Source organism: Anguilla rostrata, chromosome 9, assembly GCF_018555375.3.
Source record: "Anguilla rostrata isolate EN2019 chromosome 9, ASM1855537v3, whole genome shotgun sequence".
Lineage (NCBI taxonomy): Eukaryota > Metazoa > Chordata > Actinopteri > Anguilliformes > Anguillidae > Anguilla > Anguilla rostrata.
Window position 1 is genome coordinate 50543688 of NC_057941.1, and position 17125 is coordinate 50560812.

Sequence of the window (17125 nt, forward strand, 5' to 3'; positions counted from 1 at the left end):
ATGGTTTATCTGGGTTTTGTTGAGTTATGAAACTATGACTAAGACAGAACATAAAACCTGTGTTAAAACACTAAAATGATGAAAAAAAGCAGATTAAAAGGTTATCCAGGATGCAGATGATATTGGCAGTGAACCGGGGTATAGCAACACACTGAAACACGAGCTACACCAGGGTACAAAACATCGATCACTTTGCCTGTTTAACAGAAAACAAACAAAGAAACATTTCTTTAGCCAAGCCTTTGAAGACCAGCGAGAATTAAATTCCGAGTTAATGATTAAAAGTAATTCAGATAAAATCCTGAGTCTGGTCGCTGTGTTCACCCACAGTGGTTCCCGCTGACCCCCCCCGTGCGCTGCGTACGGATCGAACTGCGTTGGCTGCTTCCGCCGATCGATATGTTAGCCTGCGAGCTTCAAAAGGGATCCACTCTCCATTCACCTCCATTAGAGCGTGGGGTTCAGAGTGTTCTATTCTATTGACCCATTTCTTTAATAAGGCCCTGCTGTGTGCAACAAAGAGCGAATCAATGCTGCGGAGCGATCACATGGTACAGCGAGAGAAAGTCACATGATCAGGGAACAGTAGCCAGCGATACAGTCTGTTCTCAACTGATACAAGGTGTATGCGTGCGTGTGCGTGTGTGCGTGTGTGTGTGTGTGTACGAGTTCATTAAAATTGCAGTCACCATGTTTGGCAGCCTGAGCCCATAAATATGTCACCTACAAAATGGACAATGGGACTTTTCTGCCAGCTCAGCTGGTCACATGACCATGCTGAACGAATGAGAGAATCACTTTCTTAAACCGCTTCGACGTTTTTCCCCGAGGGACCACATCACTGACCGTACTCGAGGTCTACGTTCGGGCTGTGGGGGCGTGGTTACTGACCGTGCTCGTGGTCTACGTTCTGGCTGTGGGGGCGTGGTTACTGACCGTGCTCGTGGTCTACGTTCGGGCTGGGGGGGGTTTACTGACCGTACTCCTCCAGGGTCTTGAGGGCGATGTCCAGGTGGGTGGAGCCGAAGGCGTTGCGTACGAATCTCCGCCTCCGTCGCAGGTCGTCCTCCCAGTAGTCCAGCCGCCAGAAGTCGTGCAGCTGACTGTGGGGGGTCAAAGGTCACAGAGAACCAATCAGAGACCACGACTAGCTGTCCACTGGTCAAGCTGTTCCCATTAGTGCGTGCATTTGTTAGTAATTTTTTGACTATTTCACAATTTTAAAACATACAGCCAAGGTAGCTGGAGTTCCGCTTTGGTCCTTTCACTGGTAAGATAATGCGAGATGTTAGGCACAAATAGATTTATAGACTATATACATAAGGCATAGATATGAAACACAGCATAAGGTAGTAGAGTCACAACTATGTTTTAGTGTCCAAAAGTGAAGGGCTTTTGCTCTGGAAATAGACAGAGGCAGAAATGTTCATATAATCAGTACATCACATACATTTTATATCTTATATCTGCCAATATATGTTCACTTCACCCTTGGCCCGTGTGAAATTAGTGGAAATAACAGAGAAATGGCAGCGGGGGAAAATAAAAGGCATTCAGTGTGTGACATGACGACGGCCAGTGTTCTCCGCAGGGCTTGGTGGGAAACGCTCAGTCCGCTGGGCCACAATGGGCCACTCTGTGCACGCTCGGGACAGGAAGAGGAGTTTAGAGACGGCCTGTCTTCCCTTCACACAGAGAGAGAGAGGGAGGGGGGGGAGGGAGAGAGAGAGAGAGACAGAGAGAGAGGGGGGGGGAGAGAGAGAGAGAGAGAGGCTAACTGGAACCACGGGCCGGAGCGGGGAGTTAACATTACCGACCCAGGCACTTCACCCCAATAATTCACCGAGGTGGGGGTGGGGGGGAAGCTGCAGCACCCCCCATCAGTCCTTCTCCGAGTTCAAATTTTGAATTCACAGCATTCATCCACCCCTGCGAGTGCTTGTTTAACACCAGCCGCTCTGAGCACTTCACCCGGTACTGAGCCTCTCTCTCTCGCTCGAGAGATGCGCCACCTCTCTCCCCCGCTCCCCCGCTCTTCTCTCAAATAGCCCCTCTCTCTCTGCAGCCTTCTTTAATAACGTCCTCCCCAAGTCCGGCTCTATGTCTGAACCATAACTCTCTCTCTCTCCCCCACTGTCAATCACTCTCTCTCTCTCCTCATCACTTCCTCTCTTTTCCCTCCCTGTATCTCAGACGCTCTCCCTCTCTCCATCACACATTCTCTATTTCCATCAAGCACTCTTTCTTACTCTGCCTTTTATCTCCCCCACTCTCTCTCTCCCTGTTACTCTTTCACACACTCCCTCTTTCTCTCACATTCTATCATTGCTCTCTCTCTCTATCACTCTCTCCATCACTCTCTCCATTAGCTCACACAGTAAATTCCATCCATCTATTATTTCAGGGTGTCGCAGGGTGTGCTGAACCTATCCCAGAATGCATTGGGCGAGAGGCAGGAAACACAGTAAAATGTGTGTTATCTTATAGAGTATATCTATAGTCTCTATTAACACTGCAAGTTGTCCTGCTCACAGTTCCTCTCATTATTACAGCGTTATTAACAGAAAGGAAATAAATAATCCGATGAATTATGCAGCGAGAGGACCAAACCCACATACAGCGCGACCCCTGACCTCTCCGCCTCTCTCGCAGTGTTTCCAGGCAACAATCGCGCATTCAGCGGTCGCACGCACCGCGTGCGCGGTCGCCAGCGGTTACGATCCGGCTCAGGCCGGAACCCGGGCCGGTTCCTCGGGTCATTAACCCCTGGGCGCGGTGACAGAGGGGAGTACAGAGAGCCTTCACACGCGGGCCCCATCGAGAGGACCAATCGCCACGCGGGCCCCATCGAGAGGACCAATCACAGGCCTGTAACCAATCGACACGCGGGCCCATCGAGAGAACCAATCACAGGCCTGTGAACACCAGGCCAGCGGACAGGGCCACATACTTTCACTTCAGCTCACAATAAACACAGGTGCATTGTGGGAAAAAGACACAGCAGTAATGGGCTTAACTTAAGCAACATAAGGTTTATTAATACGGTCTGTGGTCAGGGTGACAAGGACTTTATAAAGAGAAACAAATCTCCATTGATGAAAAATTCTGGCAAAGCGTAAAAATAAACAGAGAGAGAAGACACACATTAAGGAAAGAGGATCGGATGTAGAGGAAACAGGGCTTAAATTGAGGTTTCAAGCTTTTTTTTAGCTCCAAAACTAAATTTATTCACTTGACCCATCACTGACCGGGCACAGAGACAGCCATTGAAATATATTAATATATTAATACATGAATATATTTTTGGAGTTAGTGAGACCTCAACACAAGACTAAACCACAGAATCTCCTCTGCCAGCCCCTGTGTGTGGCATCAGGATAGCAAGCACCTATCGGAACACAGATTTCAGATCACATCCAATGGGAACACAGATATCAGATCACAACCAATGGGAACGCTGATATCAGATCACAACCAATGGGAACACAGGTTTCAGATCAAAACCAATGGGAACACAGATACCAGATCCCATCCAATGGAAAAGCCGCTATCAGATCACAACAGCCTTTTTGGTCCGTGGGACACCACACAGAATTTAAAGCAGCATCCACTTTGCCCTTCAGGACAGAGACGCTATGCTGAAGCCAGGCCACACTGGGAGGTGGGTATGGGGGGGAGGGGAAGGGGGAAAGTGAATAAGACCCCATTGTTTCCCTGAAAACGGCTCCACTAGACGGGTAATTATGACAAATGGCGGTAATTAGCGGGCGGGGCCTTCTGCAGCGGGGAAGGGGCTGGCTATCGTCACAGTCACACCAGCCCTCTGATGTTGACCATGGCCTGGTGGATGGAGGGGAGGGAAGGTTACCCCCCCCTCCCCACCCCGTTACCATGACACTTTCCATTTCCCTCCCAGTCTCTCCAACACACAGCAGCTCAGATCAAATGCCCCTCTGGTCTACGTCCACAAGCCCGGTCTTTCGCCTTGATCTCTGAAGGTTGGGCACGTCGGCAGGAAACCCATAACAGGAGTTTAGAAAGTCAAGCTCTTAAAACCTTCTGCTTCCAATTCCTCCCTTTACTCCACACCAGACTCTCCACTGTTTAATGAACTTTTCTGGTAGCACTTTGTTTGACACTTTGCTCATAACAGGTTCATGACATTGTCATAAGCACTTCACAAGGCTTCATGACGTCTGTCTTTACGTCTTTAAGGAATTTTGACAGCTGTCATAACAGTGATATTAAATATGTTTTACATATATTCCATGCGTGTCACTGAATACATAACACTGTCATCACACCTGTCAAAAAGTGGTATTACCATTTTCACATTTTATGAAATATGTCATGTAGCATTATAGAGAGCTTGTGACATGGTCAAGAACCTCAACTTCAACTTGAAACCCATATTTATTTTAAAATAAAAATATGACTTAAAAAACTAAATTAAACAAGGAAAACAGGCATTTTTGTTGAATTTTCAACAATATAATAAGTAAGCCCATACAACAGGATGGGAGAGCTGGGCCCAGATTTGTCAGGAGATAAACATGGCGGCAGTTTTTGTGACTGAGCGGGTTTGGACGGGTCTGGACTTTCTCAGGATAAAACTGAAAGCCCAGTAAAGATGTCGGAGAGACCTGAATTACGTCCAGAAGCTGCTACCCTGAGGTGTGTGTACAAACTTGTCCTAACAGCAGGCAAGTGTGTCTTGCGTCTGCCACTTGAACTTTCAGTTTTCTTTATGTAAGGAGGGAAAAGGGTGTTTTGCTTTAGCGTTTCATCCCTCTTTTTCAGGAATGTTATCATCCTCCCAACTTAACCCAACTTTAAAACAGGATCAATCAGTTTATTATGTTTTTGACCAATCGCTAACATGTTTTACCATGAGGAAAAAGTACAATGACTTTGGTTTACATATACATACGTCTGTGTAAAAGTGTGCCCCAAAACTCACTGTTCACCTGTGAGAGAGTGTACCCCAAACCTCACCTGTGAGAGAGTGTACCCCAAACCTCACCTCTGAGAGAGCACACCCCAGGCCCCGTGCTTATTGGTCAGGATGTTGAGGATCTTCTGCTTGAGCTGGTTGGCGGTCACATGGTCTCTGTGCTTGGCGGCGCTGATCAGGTGATCGCACATCTTCTCCTCGTCCTTCCTGTCCGCGGCGTACTGGGCGCAGTTCGACTGATGGACGGACGGACGGACGGACGGACAGACAGACAGAGAGGAGGAAGCTGTGAATTCAGCTCAAAGTGAGTTCCAGGTGCACAACTCGGACCAGATGGAAAATCTGGGTAAATACCATTAACACCAGGCCACACAAAACAGCTCATTCACACTGTCCAACAAAGGCAATTCCGTCTCTGAGAACCATAAGACAGAACCTAAAGAAAGAACAAAACGCTTAAAATATAACGACCTTCCACAAGAAACAAATAAATGGTTCTAGTGGTGAGTAGAAGTGTTTAACCCTCCTCTAGATCATTAAGACAGCATCTGGTCATGACACCCTTCCACTTACAATTTATGCATGCGGGACACGACCAATTTATCAACGGCATGAAACGCTACATATCGTGCTATTTATAGCACCTGAAAGTCAACAGAGGTTAGTGGGGTGGGGAGCTCGCCATCGATCTCGACTGTCCGCACGCACACGTGCGCCTGGACACTACGGACACCATTGAAAGGCGTGACATGGAAGGTGGAACTGGAATGAAAGCACAGGAAGTAATTTCTGAGGAATGCTGGTGATTTAAAGTAATCTGCGGCGTAATTCTCAGAAACCTCGTCCAGGTCACCTCACACGAAGGCAGTGCTGTTTTTAAAGCACCAGACTTCCTCTGTTTGGCTAAAATAATATTCTCTGTCACTCTGCAGCTTTTGGCCAAATTTTCTTAATATTCAAAATCTACCTCGCGAACCAAAGCTGGACATCAAGCGATTTTACTGCTTTTTATTTGAATTCTGTCATGTATTACACCTCGACATATGCCTCAAACAACAGATGGGTAGATCAAACAATTTCCCCATCCCTCTTCCCCATGTCCAGCCCAGCGCAGCCCAGCCCAGCCCAGCCACGCCCAGCCACGCCCAGCCACGCCCAGCCCAGCCCAGCCCAGCCCAGCCCAGCCCAGCCCAGCCCAGCCCAGCCCAGCCCAGCCCAGCGGGGCCGGGGTCCGTTTTCGGGGCATGCCGTACCTCGAACTCGGCGTGCTTGTGGACGTCCTCGGCCCTCTGCCGGTTGAGGATGAACTCGGCCTCGTTGGCGACGCGCACGATGTGGTCCTTCATGGCATGGCACAGCAGCCTATGGGCAGCGGAGACACATAATCAGGCGACCAATCAGAGGCTGAGGAAACGGAGGCTGCCAGTGCAGTATGCGGGGAAGCAGGGAGTCAAGGTCAGACAACCAATCAGAGCCTCCGGAGACAATGGCTTCTGTTGCACCAAGGGTGATAATTCACTGTAATGAGGCTTTAAGACTGCCCAAACCACCCCTATGCCCCCCTGTCTCGCTGCCCCATCCTTTTAATACCCCCTACTCTGGTGCACTTTGGGATGATGCCCGTGCCGCCAGAGCAGGGGACTTCCTGTTTTTGCAATCCTCCGCAAAAAACCAAACGCAGCCAATAGGGTGCGTTCGGGGCAGAAACAGCCCAGAAAGCCCCGTTCACTAATGCACGGTCACCATGGTTTTCCCCAAAGGAAACCAACATAGCACAGTCAGCCCGACATCCTGCTGACCAAAGGAAAAGGTTGCGAGCACGCAGAAATAGACTCCTTTGAAGTGTGCAAGTGTGTATGCAACAGCGATGTACCTACTCACTGGTATGGCCAGTGAACTTTTAGCAAGAGGCGTTTATTTTTCCAGTGTGGTTAAGCTGGTTTACACGTTTGAAATTTTGCACGTTGTGAAAAAAACTATTTAACAGGTCAGCTGAAACAGACAGAGTAGTTTGAGTTCAGGTCATGAGGATGCAGATTTCTCTTCACTCTGTGCTCTGATAAGTGGTTTCGCTCTATAAACTCCATGTTTCCATGATTAAAGGCTTTCCTTGCTCGAGCCAATGAGATCGGTTTTGACTGAATTACTTTAATTAATTAACTGCACAGGAACAGACTGAACGGGTCAGCTGAGCACCTCGAGCAACACAGGCTGAGATAATAATTAGGAATGTGAGTAATTACCTTCCCTCGTTGATGAGCTCGATGAAGGCCAGCCCAGCGTTCTTCTGGATAGAGTTCTGCCACTCCTGAAACACAAAAGAAAAAAGCTTGGTACTTCACCGTCTACCATCTGATCTGAACATGTACTGTAAAACATTTTTTAAATGTTTACTTGGACACAGGAATAAAACTGGTGATTGAATAACTGCAGAAAAAAGTATAAAGACATGATGAGTCTGGGAAGACGTTTTTGTATATGGCGGGTTTCGCAGGTTGTGGTGCCAGTTCCAGGCGACTTTACCTTCAGATACAGCGTACCTGCCTTTGGTTTATCTAACACTAGTTGAGTGAGAAGCAACTGAACATCAAAGGAACTTTCATGGGGTGAGTCACCACGGACACAGCAGGTGCTTCTGTGTATGAGCGGTATGTCGTGTATATGAACACTTACCTCCTGCATTAAACATGTGTGACCCCTCTCTCTCTATTCTTTTATTAAACTGCGACACCACGATCACCGTTTCGGTCGAAGAGACCTTTCCAGCTGCATTGCTGAAGGACGTGAATTTTCACGACAGGGCCCAGATGGGCAAGCTTTCCAGGGAAAGGTTCAAAACGAGTCCACTGGCAGGACTGTGCCCCAAACGAGCGGACCGACAACAAAGGGAGTTGCCGTGGGAACGACCAGGACTTCAAGCCGAACACCACCGGGTTCAGGGGTCACCGGAAAGACGGTTAAAAAGTGAGGAAAAGCTCTTCTCAAACGGTTCAGAGCCATGACAGGCCAGGTCGGTACATCATCACAGGTCCATTGGTAGCGCTGGGCGAGAGGCAGGCTTCGCTGGAAGGTAGGCCTCCCTCCGGAAGGTTCTATGAGCGCGCTCAGGGAAACGGCTCCGGTTACCTCCCCCTTCCCGCCGAGATCAATATTCTGGGCAAAGTTTCATCCCAAGAGCCTCTAATGGTCCGGGAGCCGTAGAGTCGGAGGAAACGCTATCCCAGAGAACAGAGGGGGAAGCCATTAAAAGAGAGAGAGAGAGAGAGAGAGAGAGAGAGGGAGAGAGAGAGAAAGGGAGAGAGAGAGAGAGAGACAGACAGAGAGAGAGAGAGAGACAGAATGAGAGAGAGAGAGAAAGTGATGAAAGAGAGACACGTTCAGAAACTCAGAAAAAGTCTTCGGGGAAGGAGTGATGGCGTCCCTCTCTTCAGAGAAGAAAAGAGAAAAGATGAACGAAGGACCTTTAAAGGGAGACGGCTTCTGCGGCACTTTTACGTCACGGACGTGTTCCGGAACGTTCTCCCACTGCACAGCCCTGGCCGCTGACCGCCCCGTGGCAGGACTGCCAGGGCGTGCCCCAGGACCGCACCCCACCTTCGTCTTCCTCTCGGTCCGGGCGGTGAATCCGGGGCGAAGGGTCGGACCGACGGCTCCCACCCCCGGGCGAGCCCCAAACAGAAGAGTGGGAGACTGCCAGGACAGCAGGTATGATAAAATATCTGATATAATATTTAATACGCAGGACATGGTGCGTCCTGAGCCCCCTCTAACACTGGAGCTTCAGGAGGGAATGGGAAGGTCATCGCTATGGTGATCACGGACTTGTCGATGAAAACCGATGAGGCATTGTTGCTAATGGATACAGGGCTGAGATATATGAACATCTGGTTTAATGTTTTTGTTTAAAAACTATCTTCTGAGAAATTTTGTTTGATTGTGGTCGTTTCAATGTGAATATTTACTGCTGTCCAATCCCTACATTGTTATATAACTGGAAACTGGAAAGCATTGTTAAATGGAAAGCATAACTGGAAGGCTTTGTCAAATGCTAGGAATTTAATTTTTTATGAACTCATAATCTGCGCATTGTCAACTAAAGCGCGCAAATTGCTGTGTAAAGTATCTGTACGGTCATCTCCAAGCATCTGAGCAGGGCGTAATTCTTCAGGGCGTCTTTAAAACTGGTGCAAGCGCTCAAAATGCGTTTGGGCGGACTGCAGTTCTGATGCATAGAGGACTAAAAGAACAACGGCAGCCATTCCTGTTGTCATGCAGTGCACTAATGGATCCGCCTGTAACCCGACTCCCTCAGCATTGATCTGCCCTGCCCTGCCTCAACCACACAGCCCCAGACCGCCACAGAGTCAGAGAGCCAGATAATGAGTCAGAGAATCAGAGTCAGAGAATCAGAGAGACAGATAATGAGTCAGAGAATCAGAGTCAGAGAATCAGAGAGCCAGATAATGAGTCAGAGAATCAGAGAGCCAGATAATGAGTCAGAGAATCAGAGTCAGAGAATCAGAGAGCCAGATAATGAGTCAGAGAATCAGAGTCAGAGAATCAGAGAGTCAGATAATGAGTCAGAGAATCAGAGTCAGAGAATCAGAGAGCCAGATAATGAGTCAGAGAATCAGAGACAGAGAATCAGAGACAGAGAATCAGAGAGCCAGATAATGAGTCAGAGAATCAGAGTCAGAGAATCAGAGAGCCAGATAATGAGTCAGAGAATCAGAGACAGAGAATCAGAGACAGAGAATCAGAGAGCCAGATAATGAGTCAGAGAATCAGAGAGACAGATAATGAGTCAGAGAATCAGAGACAGATAATGAGTCAGAGAGTCAGAGAATCAGAGTCAGAGAATCAATCAGAGAATCAGAGAACCAGGATCGGAACAGGAAAGGTGGAAAGAGCGTTTTTAGGAGAGGTAGAGAACAGATTTTTTTAAATTGTATTTTCACCTGAGAGCACAGCAGCATTACCAGCTCCACCACTGAAGTGCTGGACTTCATACACACCAGGCCTACGGGGCACAGAGCAGAAACAGAGTTTGAACATTTAAACACCAGCCGAGAGGAGGAGCAACTACACAGAGTTAGAACATCTACACTGCATTGCATTATGGGCTTTTAGCAGACACTCTTATACAGAGACTGATATTGATTACATTCTTCATTTATAATCCATTAATACTGCAGGATATTTATTGAAGCAGTGCAGAACCTTGCTCAACGATACAACAGCAGTGCCCCACCCGAGATCGAACCTGCAACCTCAGAGCTGCGAGTCCAGTTCCCTAACCTTTATGCTACAGTGCAGCCCTGTGTTCCACTGTGTCTCCATTGAGGAACCCCATCTTGGCCAAGCGTTCTTTGTCTGGCAAATAGTTCAATCTTGGAGCTTTCACACCACTCACACCTACCATACAAGGTTCCACAAAAAAACTAAAAAGGGTTCCTGTCCTTCCTTACGGTGGACAGTGTCATTTTTATTTTTGTCACATGACCTTTACCCATCTCACTGGCAGTTCCTCCTTTCTGATATTAAGGGCACAGATTTAACAAGGCGCAGTCAAGGTTCAGCGATGCACATAAAGGTCAGTGTTCATCAAGGGGAAACAGGACCCAGGAGTGTGTGTGTTTGTGCACGTGCGTGTGTGTGTGTGCATAGGTGTCTCTACGTGGGCGGAGCTTTGACAAAGGGGGCGGGGTCTGTACCTTCTATGAGCAGCTCCTGCCCGTGGCTGCCCAGCAGTGTGCGCGACAGGAACGGTGCAAAATCCACAAAGATCTCCCTTAGCAACGGGGCCACCTTCTCCAGAGCACGCTCCAGCTTAGTGGTGATACTGAGAGGGAGGGATGGGGAGAGAGGGGGAGAGAGAGGGAGAGAGGGAAGAGAGGGAGAGAGAAGGGGGGCAAGGGAGACAGGGAAATTGGATTGGCACCTAATGGATTGAGCAGCATATTTCTACTCTTCCCATAGATAGCACTTTTCTTACTGGCATTCCTTAAATATATCCAATGCTGCAGGCCTTCGCTGAAATATACTGAAAGACAATATTGCGACACTTCTAAATATATGGCCAAATATAGATACTGTTTCTGCTGAGATATTGCAGCATATGTTAAAAAAATAGATTGCTGTGAAATGTACTTATCAAGCCTATTGTTTTCCCAGAAGTCCACATATTTACAGAAAACTGCAATATATTCCGTTACCTTAAGGGTAGACAGAGTGGCTAGAGGAAGTCATAGCCTAACCAGAGGTGGCAAGAAAACAGCCATCATCATCCTCACCATCATCCTCTCAGACACACTGTAGTGCTTTCAAGTCCCACTGCAGGTTGGGCTCTACCCAATCACTGGAGCCCTGACAACCGCATCACTGACCCCTCAGCTGCTTTAAGTGAGATGGCAACCGCTGTCATGGAAACAGTCTCTTAGATGTGGAAAAGCTCACATTTTAAAACTGCAAAGGCCTGGTTGCGCCTTTGTGGGCTAAGCATGTGAGCAAAAATATGTGCGCACACACACAGACGAATGCGCACACACACACACACGCACAAACAGGCGCACACACACACACACGCACAAACAGGCCGGCACACACACACACACACACACACACACAAACACACGCGCCTGTCTCATCACCCCAACGAGGAAGGTTTGCCAAGTGCAGGAGTTGCAGGGGCGGGGGCGGGGCCACTAGAGATGGAGAGACGTGATTGGGTGGAGAGGGGTTGATGAGGGCTCATAAGCCCCGCCCCCCACCTCATGTTCTCCACCGTGTCCTCAGGCATGGGGGCCACCGTCTGCACCGCCGGCAGGTTTTTACTGGTGGCTCCGTTCACAAAGCTGGAGGAAGAGGAGGAGGAAGAGGAGGTGGAGTCTGTGGCACCTGGTAGGATAGAGATAGACAGCAGTTAATCAATCAGTGTGTGTTTTTGGCACATAACACCTGGCTGGCTACAGGAGATTTCAATTTGTAGTTTAACGACGACACAACTGGAGGAAGGTATATACATGGATTACAGGGGACTGCAAGACTAAGTCTTAGTTTTCAGGTTGATGTAAAAACCAGGGCAGTTTCTTTATCCTGTTTAAGTTTCTTTCTGTATGAGTTACTGCTTCCATGTGTGAATTTCCACCTCCTGGATGAGTTTCTACTTCCTGTATCAGTTTCTGCTTCCTGTATCAGTTTCTACTTCCTGTATCAGTTACTGCTTTCCGCTTGGAGCACCCAACAATTAGGGGATTCAGTCATCAGAAGCCCCAGGAAGGAACCAACTGTGTGCAGGCTTGGGGGCAGGGGGGGCCAGAATGGGTGGGAAACCAGTGTCACACAGGAGGTGAAGATCTTTAAATATTCACACGCATGCTCTCTAGAAATAGAAAGTGGAGGAAATTACTGTGTGGATATTAAAAGCCCAAGCATCAAACCACCCATTAAAACAGACCCAAGACAGGGGTATGATACAGAATGTGGCCTTGTTGTGATTAAATAGTGCTTTTGTCTTTGAGGAAGGGGGGAGGGGTGAGTGGGGGGTTTAGAAGGGGCAGAGGGGGCAGTGGAATGTAACTTCTTATTGAGCCCTCTCCGCAGAATCGGTTTAGAAACAGAGACTTGAGCAGCGTCAGTGTGGAGCGGTGATGAGAGCTGGGCCTGCAGAACCAGGTTTCGGGGGGTGAGGCGTGGGACGTGTTGAGTTTGAGCTCTGGCTGCAGCTCTAGAGGTCAGGCCCAGCTTAAGAATGACCAGCGTTTGTTTTTAGCGATGTCAGTTATCGCTGATCCTCCCCTCCTTTGCTCCAGCACCTTGTAAATCGTTTGAAATGTCCGCAGCAGGCAAGCAGGCGCCTCCCAGCCCGCCAGCGCCATCTGCTGGACCGTCGGCGTATTGAAAATCGGCAGCACAGACCGCTTTGCATTCCCTTGGTGTCTGATCCTCGTCTCGATTGCCTCATTTAACCTGTCTGGTGGCGCACAATCTGTAGTCCCGACTCGCAAAGCCCCGCTGGGTCTGCCAGCTATGCCCAGGTTCGGCCACTAGGGGGCACTCTATGTCTAGGATCCGGGTGGGATGCAGTAAATCGAGACTCTCCAGAGAGAGAGAGCATATATAGACTTCACCACTAATCTCTGTGGCAGAACGATGTAATTACTCCAAGACTGATGGCAGGTGTGTAGCAGAGCAGAGGGAGCCACCTAGTGGCAAAGTTACACCATTGCAGTTAATCAGACTGCCTAACTGAGCTCCCAAGTAGAATAAATCTAATCCCCTTGGCTTTCATTAATACTAATAAAACACATCCAGAACTCACACAGAGGCATTAAGAGGAATTATTATCACGGCGGATTCCAATTTTGGAGTCCTTGCTTAAGCTAAACCCTGATTAAATCCTGGTGACAAGGCTTTAGAAAAGTCTTTGACACAAAATATATCGTTAAGCTCGACATTTTCAATCTTTCTGACACAGAGAAAATGTTCCAGGAAGCATTAAAAGCCAGGACTTTATTTCATTTCAATACTGGGGTGCAAACTCTTAACCAGTTAGGACTACACAATGCATACGTACTCATAATTACACTACTGACATTAACAGATAAGTGTGTGTGTGTATACATACATACACACACACGGACTGGCACTAACAAACATGCCACAGTCAAAGTCGTTTAGATCATGCACCTTGCCCATTCAAATGTTTGGGAATACTTTGTGCATTTGCCCATACATTGTGGCATTATTTTGATATGTATTGCAATATATTTTCAGTATATTGCACTTCTGTAAAGGCATTGTAATAATCATTTTAGTAAATATAATAACAGAAAGCACGTCCCAGCTGTGAATCTGCTGTCCCCGGACGGCTCACCTGTCGTGTTGATCATGCTTTTTGGTGTTGCCGTGGCAGCAGCAAAGATGTTGGGCGTGCTTCCTGAGGCCACCGCCCCACTGGCGGTCGGCGTGCCAACCGTGTTGACTGACAGGCTGCCCGGAGGGGGCTTCTTCACCGGAACCACCACACTCCTGTGCGACCAATCAGAGACAGGCGTCAGTCAGCTCACCACGTCAACCAATCGAAATGCTTTGAGTGTAGATCAGGCAATTCTTTAATTGGGGCAGGAGACTAGTGCTTCAAGAATTCATGCAAGAATAATAAACAGAAAATGTTTTAATGTTCAGTTAAGCATTCTCGGCCATTTGCCCGCAGTAGAAAACCTATCTTTGAACTTCGCTAGTCATTAAAAAGACTCACTGAAAAGTGTGTGTCTGTGTGTGTGTGTGTGTGCGCGCGTCTGTGTAAGTGCATGCCTGGGTGTGTGCCTGCATGTGTATGTGTGTCTGTGTGTCTGTGTGCAGGGCTGGTTCTAGGCAAAGACGACATAGGTGCCAAACAGGTGTGTAAACAAATGAAAATAATAACAATGCTTATTATTATTATTATTATTATTATTATTACGACTACTACTACACACAGACCATTTTCAACAGCTACGTAGCAGACCGACAATAAACGTACATGTGATATTTTTAAATAAACCGCTGCGTTCACAATGTGACACTAAGACCCAACGATCAGGACGGCTGTCATACCCTCCAATATTTGATTATCCTTGGATATATAAAATATTACATTCTTATGGATATTTTACAGGTTTGGACCACAAAATATAACAGTGACGGATACACAATGTTGATCACACATGAACGCCTTTAATTATTGATTTGCTGCACCCCCGTCTTTCAATGAATTATGCATTTTCTAGCGCATGCATTATTAATAGAATTGTCTTAATTGAGTTTCCCTGAACCAAACGAGGATTAATCTACAGATGAATATTAATATTCATATTCGCATTCACTGGCACTGGCTACAAAATACATCAGATTTAGCCTCCGGTACGTACAGAATAATACAATTACATATTCGTATCAATAATGTGACCTCCGAATGTTCTTTGTTGAATAAACATGAAGGCAAACATATCAGTGAGGAAATAATGGGGAACTGGAGGCAGATAAAATGAAAGGAGAGTCTGTGTTGAGTCTCACTGTGTGCGGTAGAAAGAGCAGATCTTGAAAGGAGGAGAAGAAAGACGGGAGGAGAGGGGGAGGTCGGAGAGAGGGATTGCTGAATCTTTCACTGAACCGGTCGTTCGCTGTCCCGTGTGAACTAAGCACAGGAGGAGGAGGGGGGTGGGGGGAGGGGTGCAGGCTGTACAGCTGTCTTTAGGAAAGATAGCGGGCCAAATCCACTCACTCGGGGTTCAGACAAGGCTGGGATTTAGCTGCACCGTTTTAGGTGTGAAAATGAAGCAGCTGTTTGTGCAAAATGATAAGCTGTCTGCACCTCTCATTCCCACCAGCAGCAAGAGCCACAGGACCCCAGCACCCCAGTACCACAGGACCCCAGCACCCCAACACCCCAACACCCCAGAATCCCAGGGGAGGTGTGTGTGTGTGTGTGTGTGTGTGTGAGACACTGGGGGAGGTGTGTGTGTGTGTGTGTGAGACACTGGGGGAGGTGTGTGTGTGTGTGTGTGACAGGTACAGATGGGCATGTACAGGTGTGTACAAGTGTGGATGGTCTGCAGGTGTGTTTGAGTGGGGTAGGTGTGTACAGGTGTGGGAAGTGTACAGGCACACCCTGGTATGAGTGGTGTACAGCTGTGTACAGGTGCAGGTGATGTACAGGAGTGTACAGCTGTGGGCAGACGTGTACAGCTGGAGCACACAGGTGGGTGTGGCCTACCTGTCAAAGGAGTGGAACTGCATGGGCAGCATGGCCTGGGCCTGGGCCTTGAGGGCGGGGTCTGGGTAGGGGAGGGGCTCGGGCCCGGGCTCCGCCCCCTCCACGGGCGCCGCCACCAGGCTCTTGAGGATCTCCTTGACGTTGATGCCCTTGTTGCCGTGGGAGATGCTGGAGATGGAGGGGGCGGGCTTGAGGGCGTCGACGGTGGGCGGGTCCAGCAGGCTCTCACGGGAGCGCTTGACGTCGGCGGAGAGGGAGCAGAGGAGCTCGCCCACCCCGCCCGGCTCCAGCTCCGCCCCGTTCAGCACGCCGGAGACCGGCTCCTCCCCGATGCCCGAGTCCGTGTGGGGGAGCGACACCTCCAGCGCCAGGTCCTCCACCGGCGTGGGCGTGTCCTTGTCCCGGCCGCTGTCCGTCAGCACCGAGGGGTTCTCTGTGAGACACACACACGCGCTCACACAGACACACACACACATGCACGCGCGCACACACACACACACACACACACACACACACACACACACACACACACACACACACACACGTACAGGTTATGAGCACAAATTTCTGATGAAGAGGCACAGCAGGCACTCAAATTTTTAATTCTAATTTCGATTCTATTTTCAGCCATTCATATGGTGTAATATTAATGCAAGAACAAAATGTACCTTTTACAAAAACATCCTTTATATACAGACAACCAAAAGAGCAACAAACAGACAGATACCATCAAACCCCAAAGAGGCATAGCTAGCTGGCTAATTTCAGCAGAGGCCCCCTTCCCCAAACCCGCCCCCCCCTCCCCGTCCCCCGCCCACGCGCCCCCTCCCCCTCCTCCCCCCGCCCCGCCCCCCATCCCCTGTCCCCGTCCCCACGGTTACATCCCAAAAGCGGGCTCGGCTTCGTTAGCATTCATCACGCTCCGCTAGCGAGGTCAGAGGGAGGACGTGTCTGGAACGGGCCGCCACACACCATCTGAAAAACTCCCCCGTTTGGGGGATTTATGAGGGCGCGCGCTGTGCCCAGCTCTGCATGCGCTGCGACTCCCCCTCTTCTGCTGGATTTACTGCTTAACTGCGCCTGACAGACCCGCCTGGAGACAGAACTACCTGGACCTGGATCCTCAACACACCTCCATCTTCCTTCTGTCCTTCCTTCCCCTCTCTCGCTCTCTGTCTCCCCCTTTCTCTTCATCTCTCATTTCTGTTTCACCCAAACTTATAACTTCTCTTCATCTCCCTTTCTCTCCCTCTGTCCCCCCTATCTGCCACAATATCTCCTGTCTCTCTCATTTTTCTGTCCCTTCATCTTGTCATTTATCACTCCCTCCCTCTCTTTTTCTCTCCCTATGTCCTCCCTTCCTCCCTCCCTCTCTCTATCCGCTTCTCTCATTTCTCTCCATCTCTGCATCGTGT

General features: G+C 48.8%; 1 protein-coding gene across 6 annotated transcripts in view; it reads right to left on the reverse strand.

Moving 5' to 3' along the window:
- The window catches only part of nbeaa (neurobeachin a), a 174053-nt gene that overhangs the window by 33455 nt on the left and 123473 nt on the right, over positions 1-17125 (reverse strand). For 5 of the 6 annotated variants that reach the window (XM_064352726.1, XM_064352722.1, XM_064352721.1 and 2 more), the window contains 9 exons: positions 15711-16143; positions 13830-13984; positions 11725-11851; positions 10669-10796; positions 9913-9974; positions 7198-7262; positions 6208-6316; positions 5024-5190; positions 979-1103 (listed from right to left, as the gene is read on the reverse strand). In XM_064352726.1, the coding sequence (XP_064208796.1) occupies positions 979-1103; positions 5024-5190; positions 6208-6316; positions 7198-7262; positions 9913-9974; positions 10669-10796; positions 11725-11851; positions 13830-13984; positions 15711-16143 (1371 nt within the window). The other variant, XM_064352725.1, reaches the window with a different exon arrangement.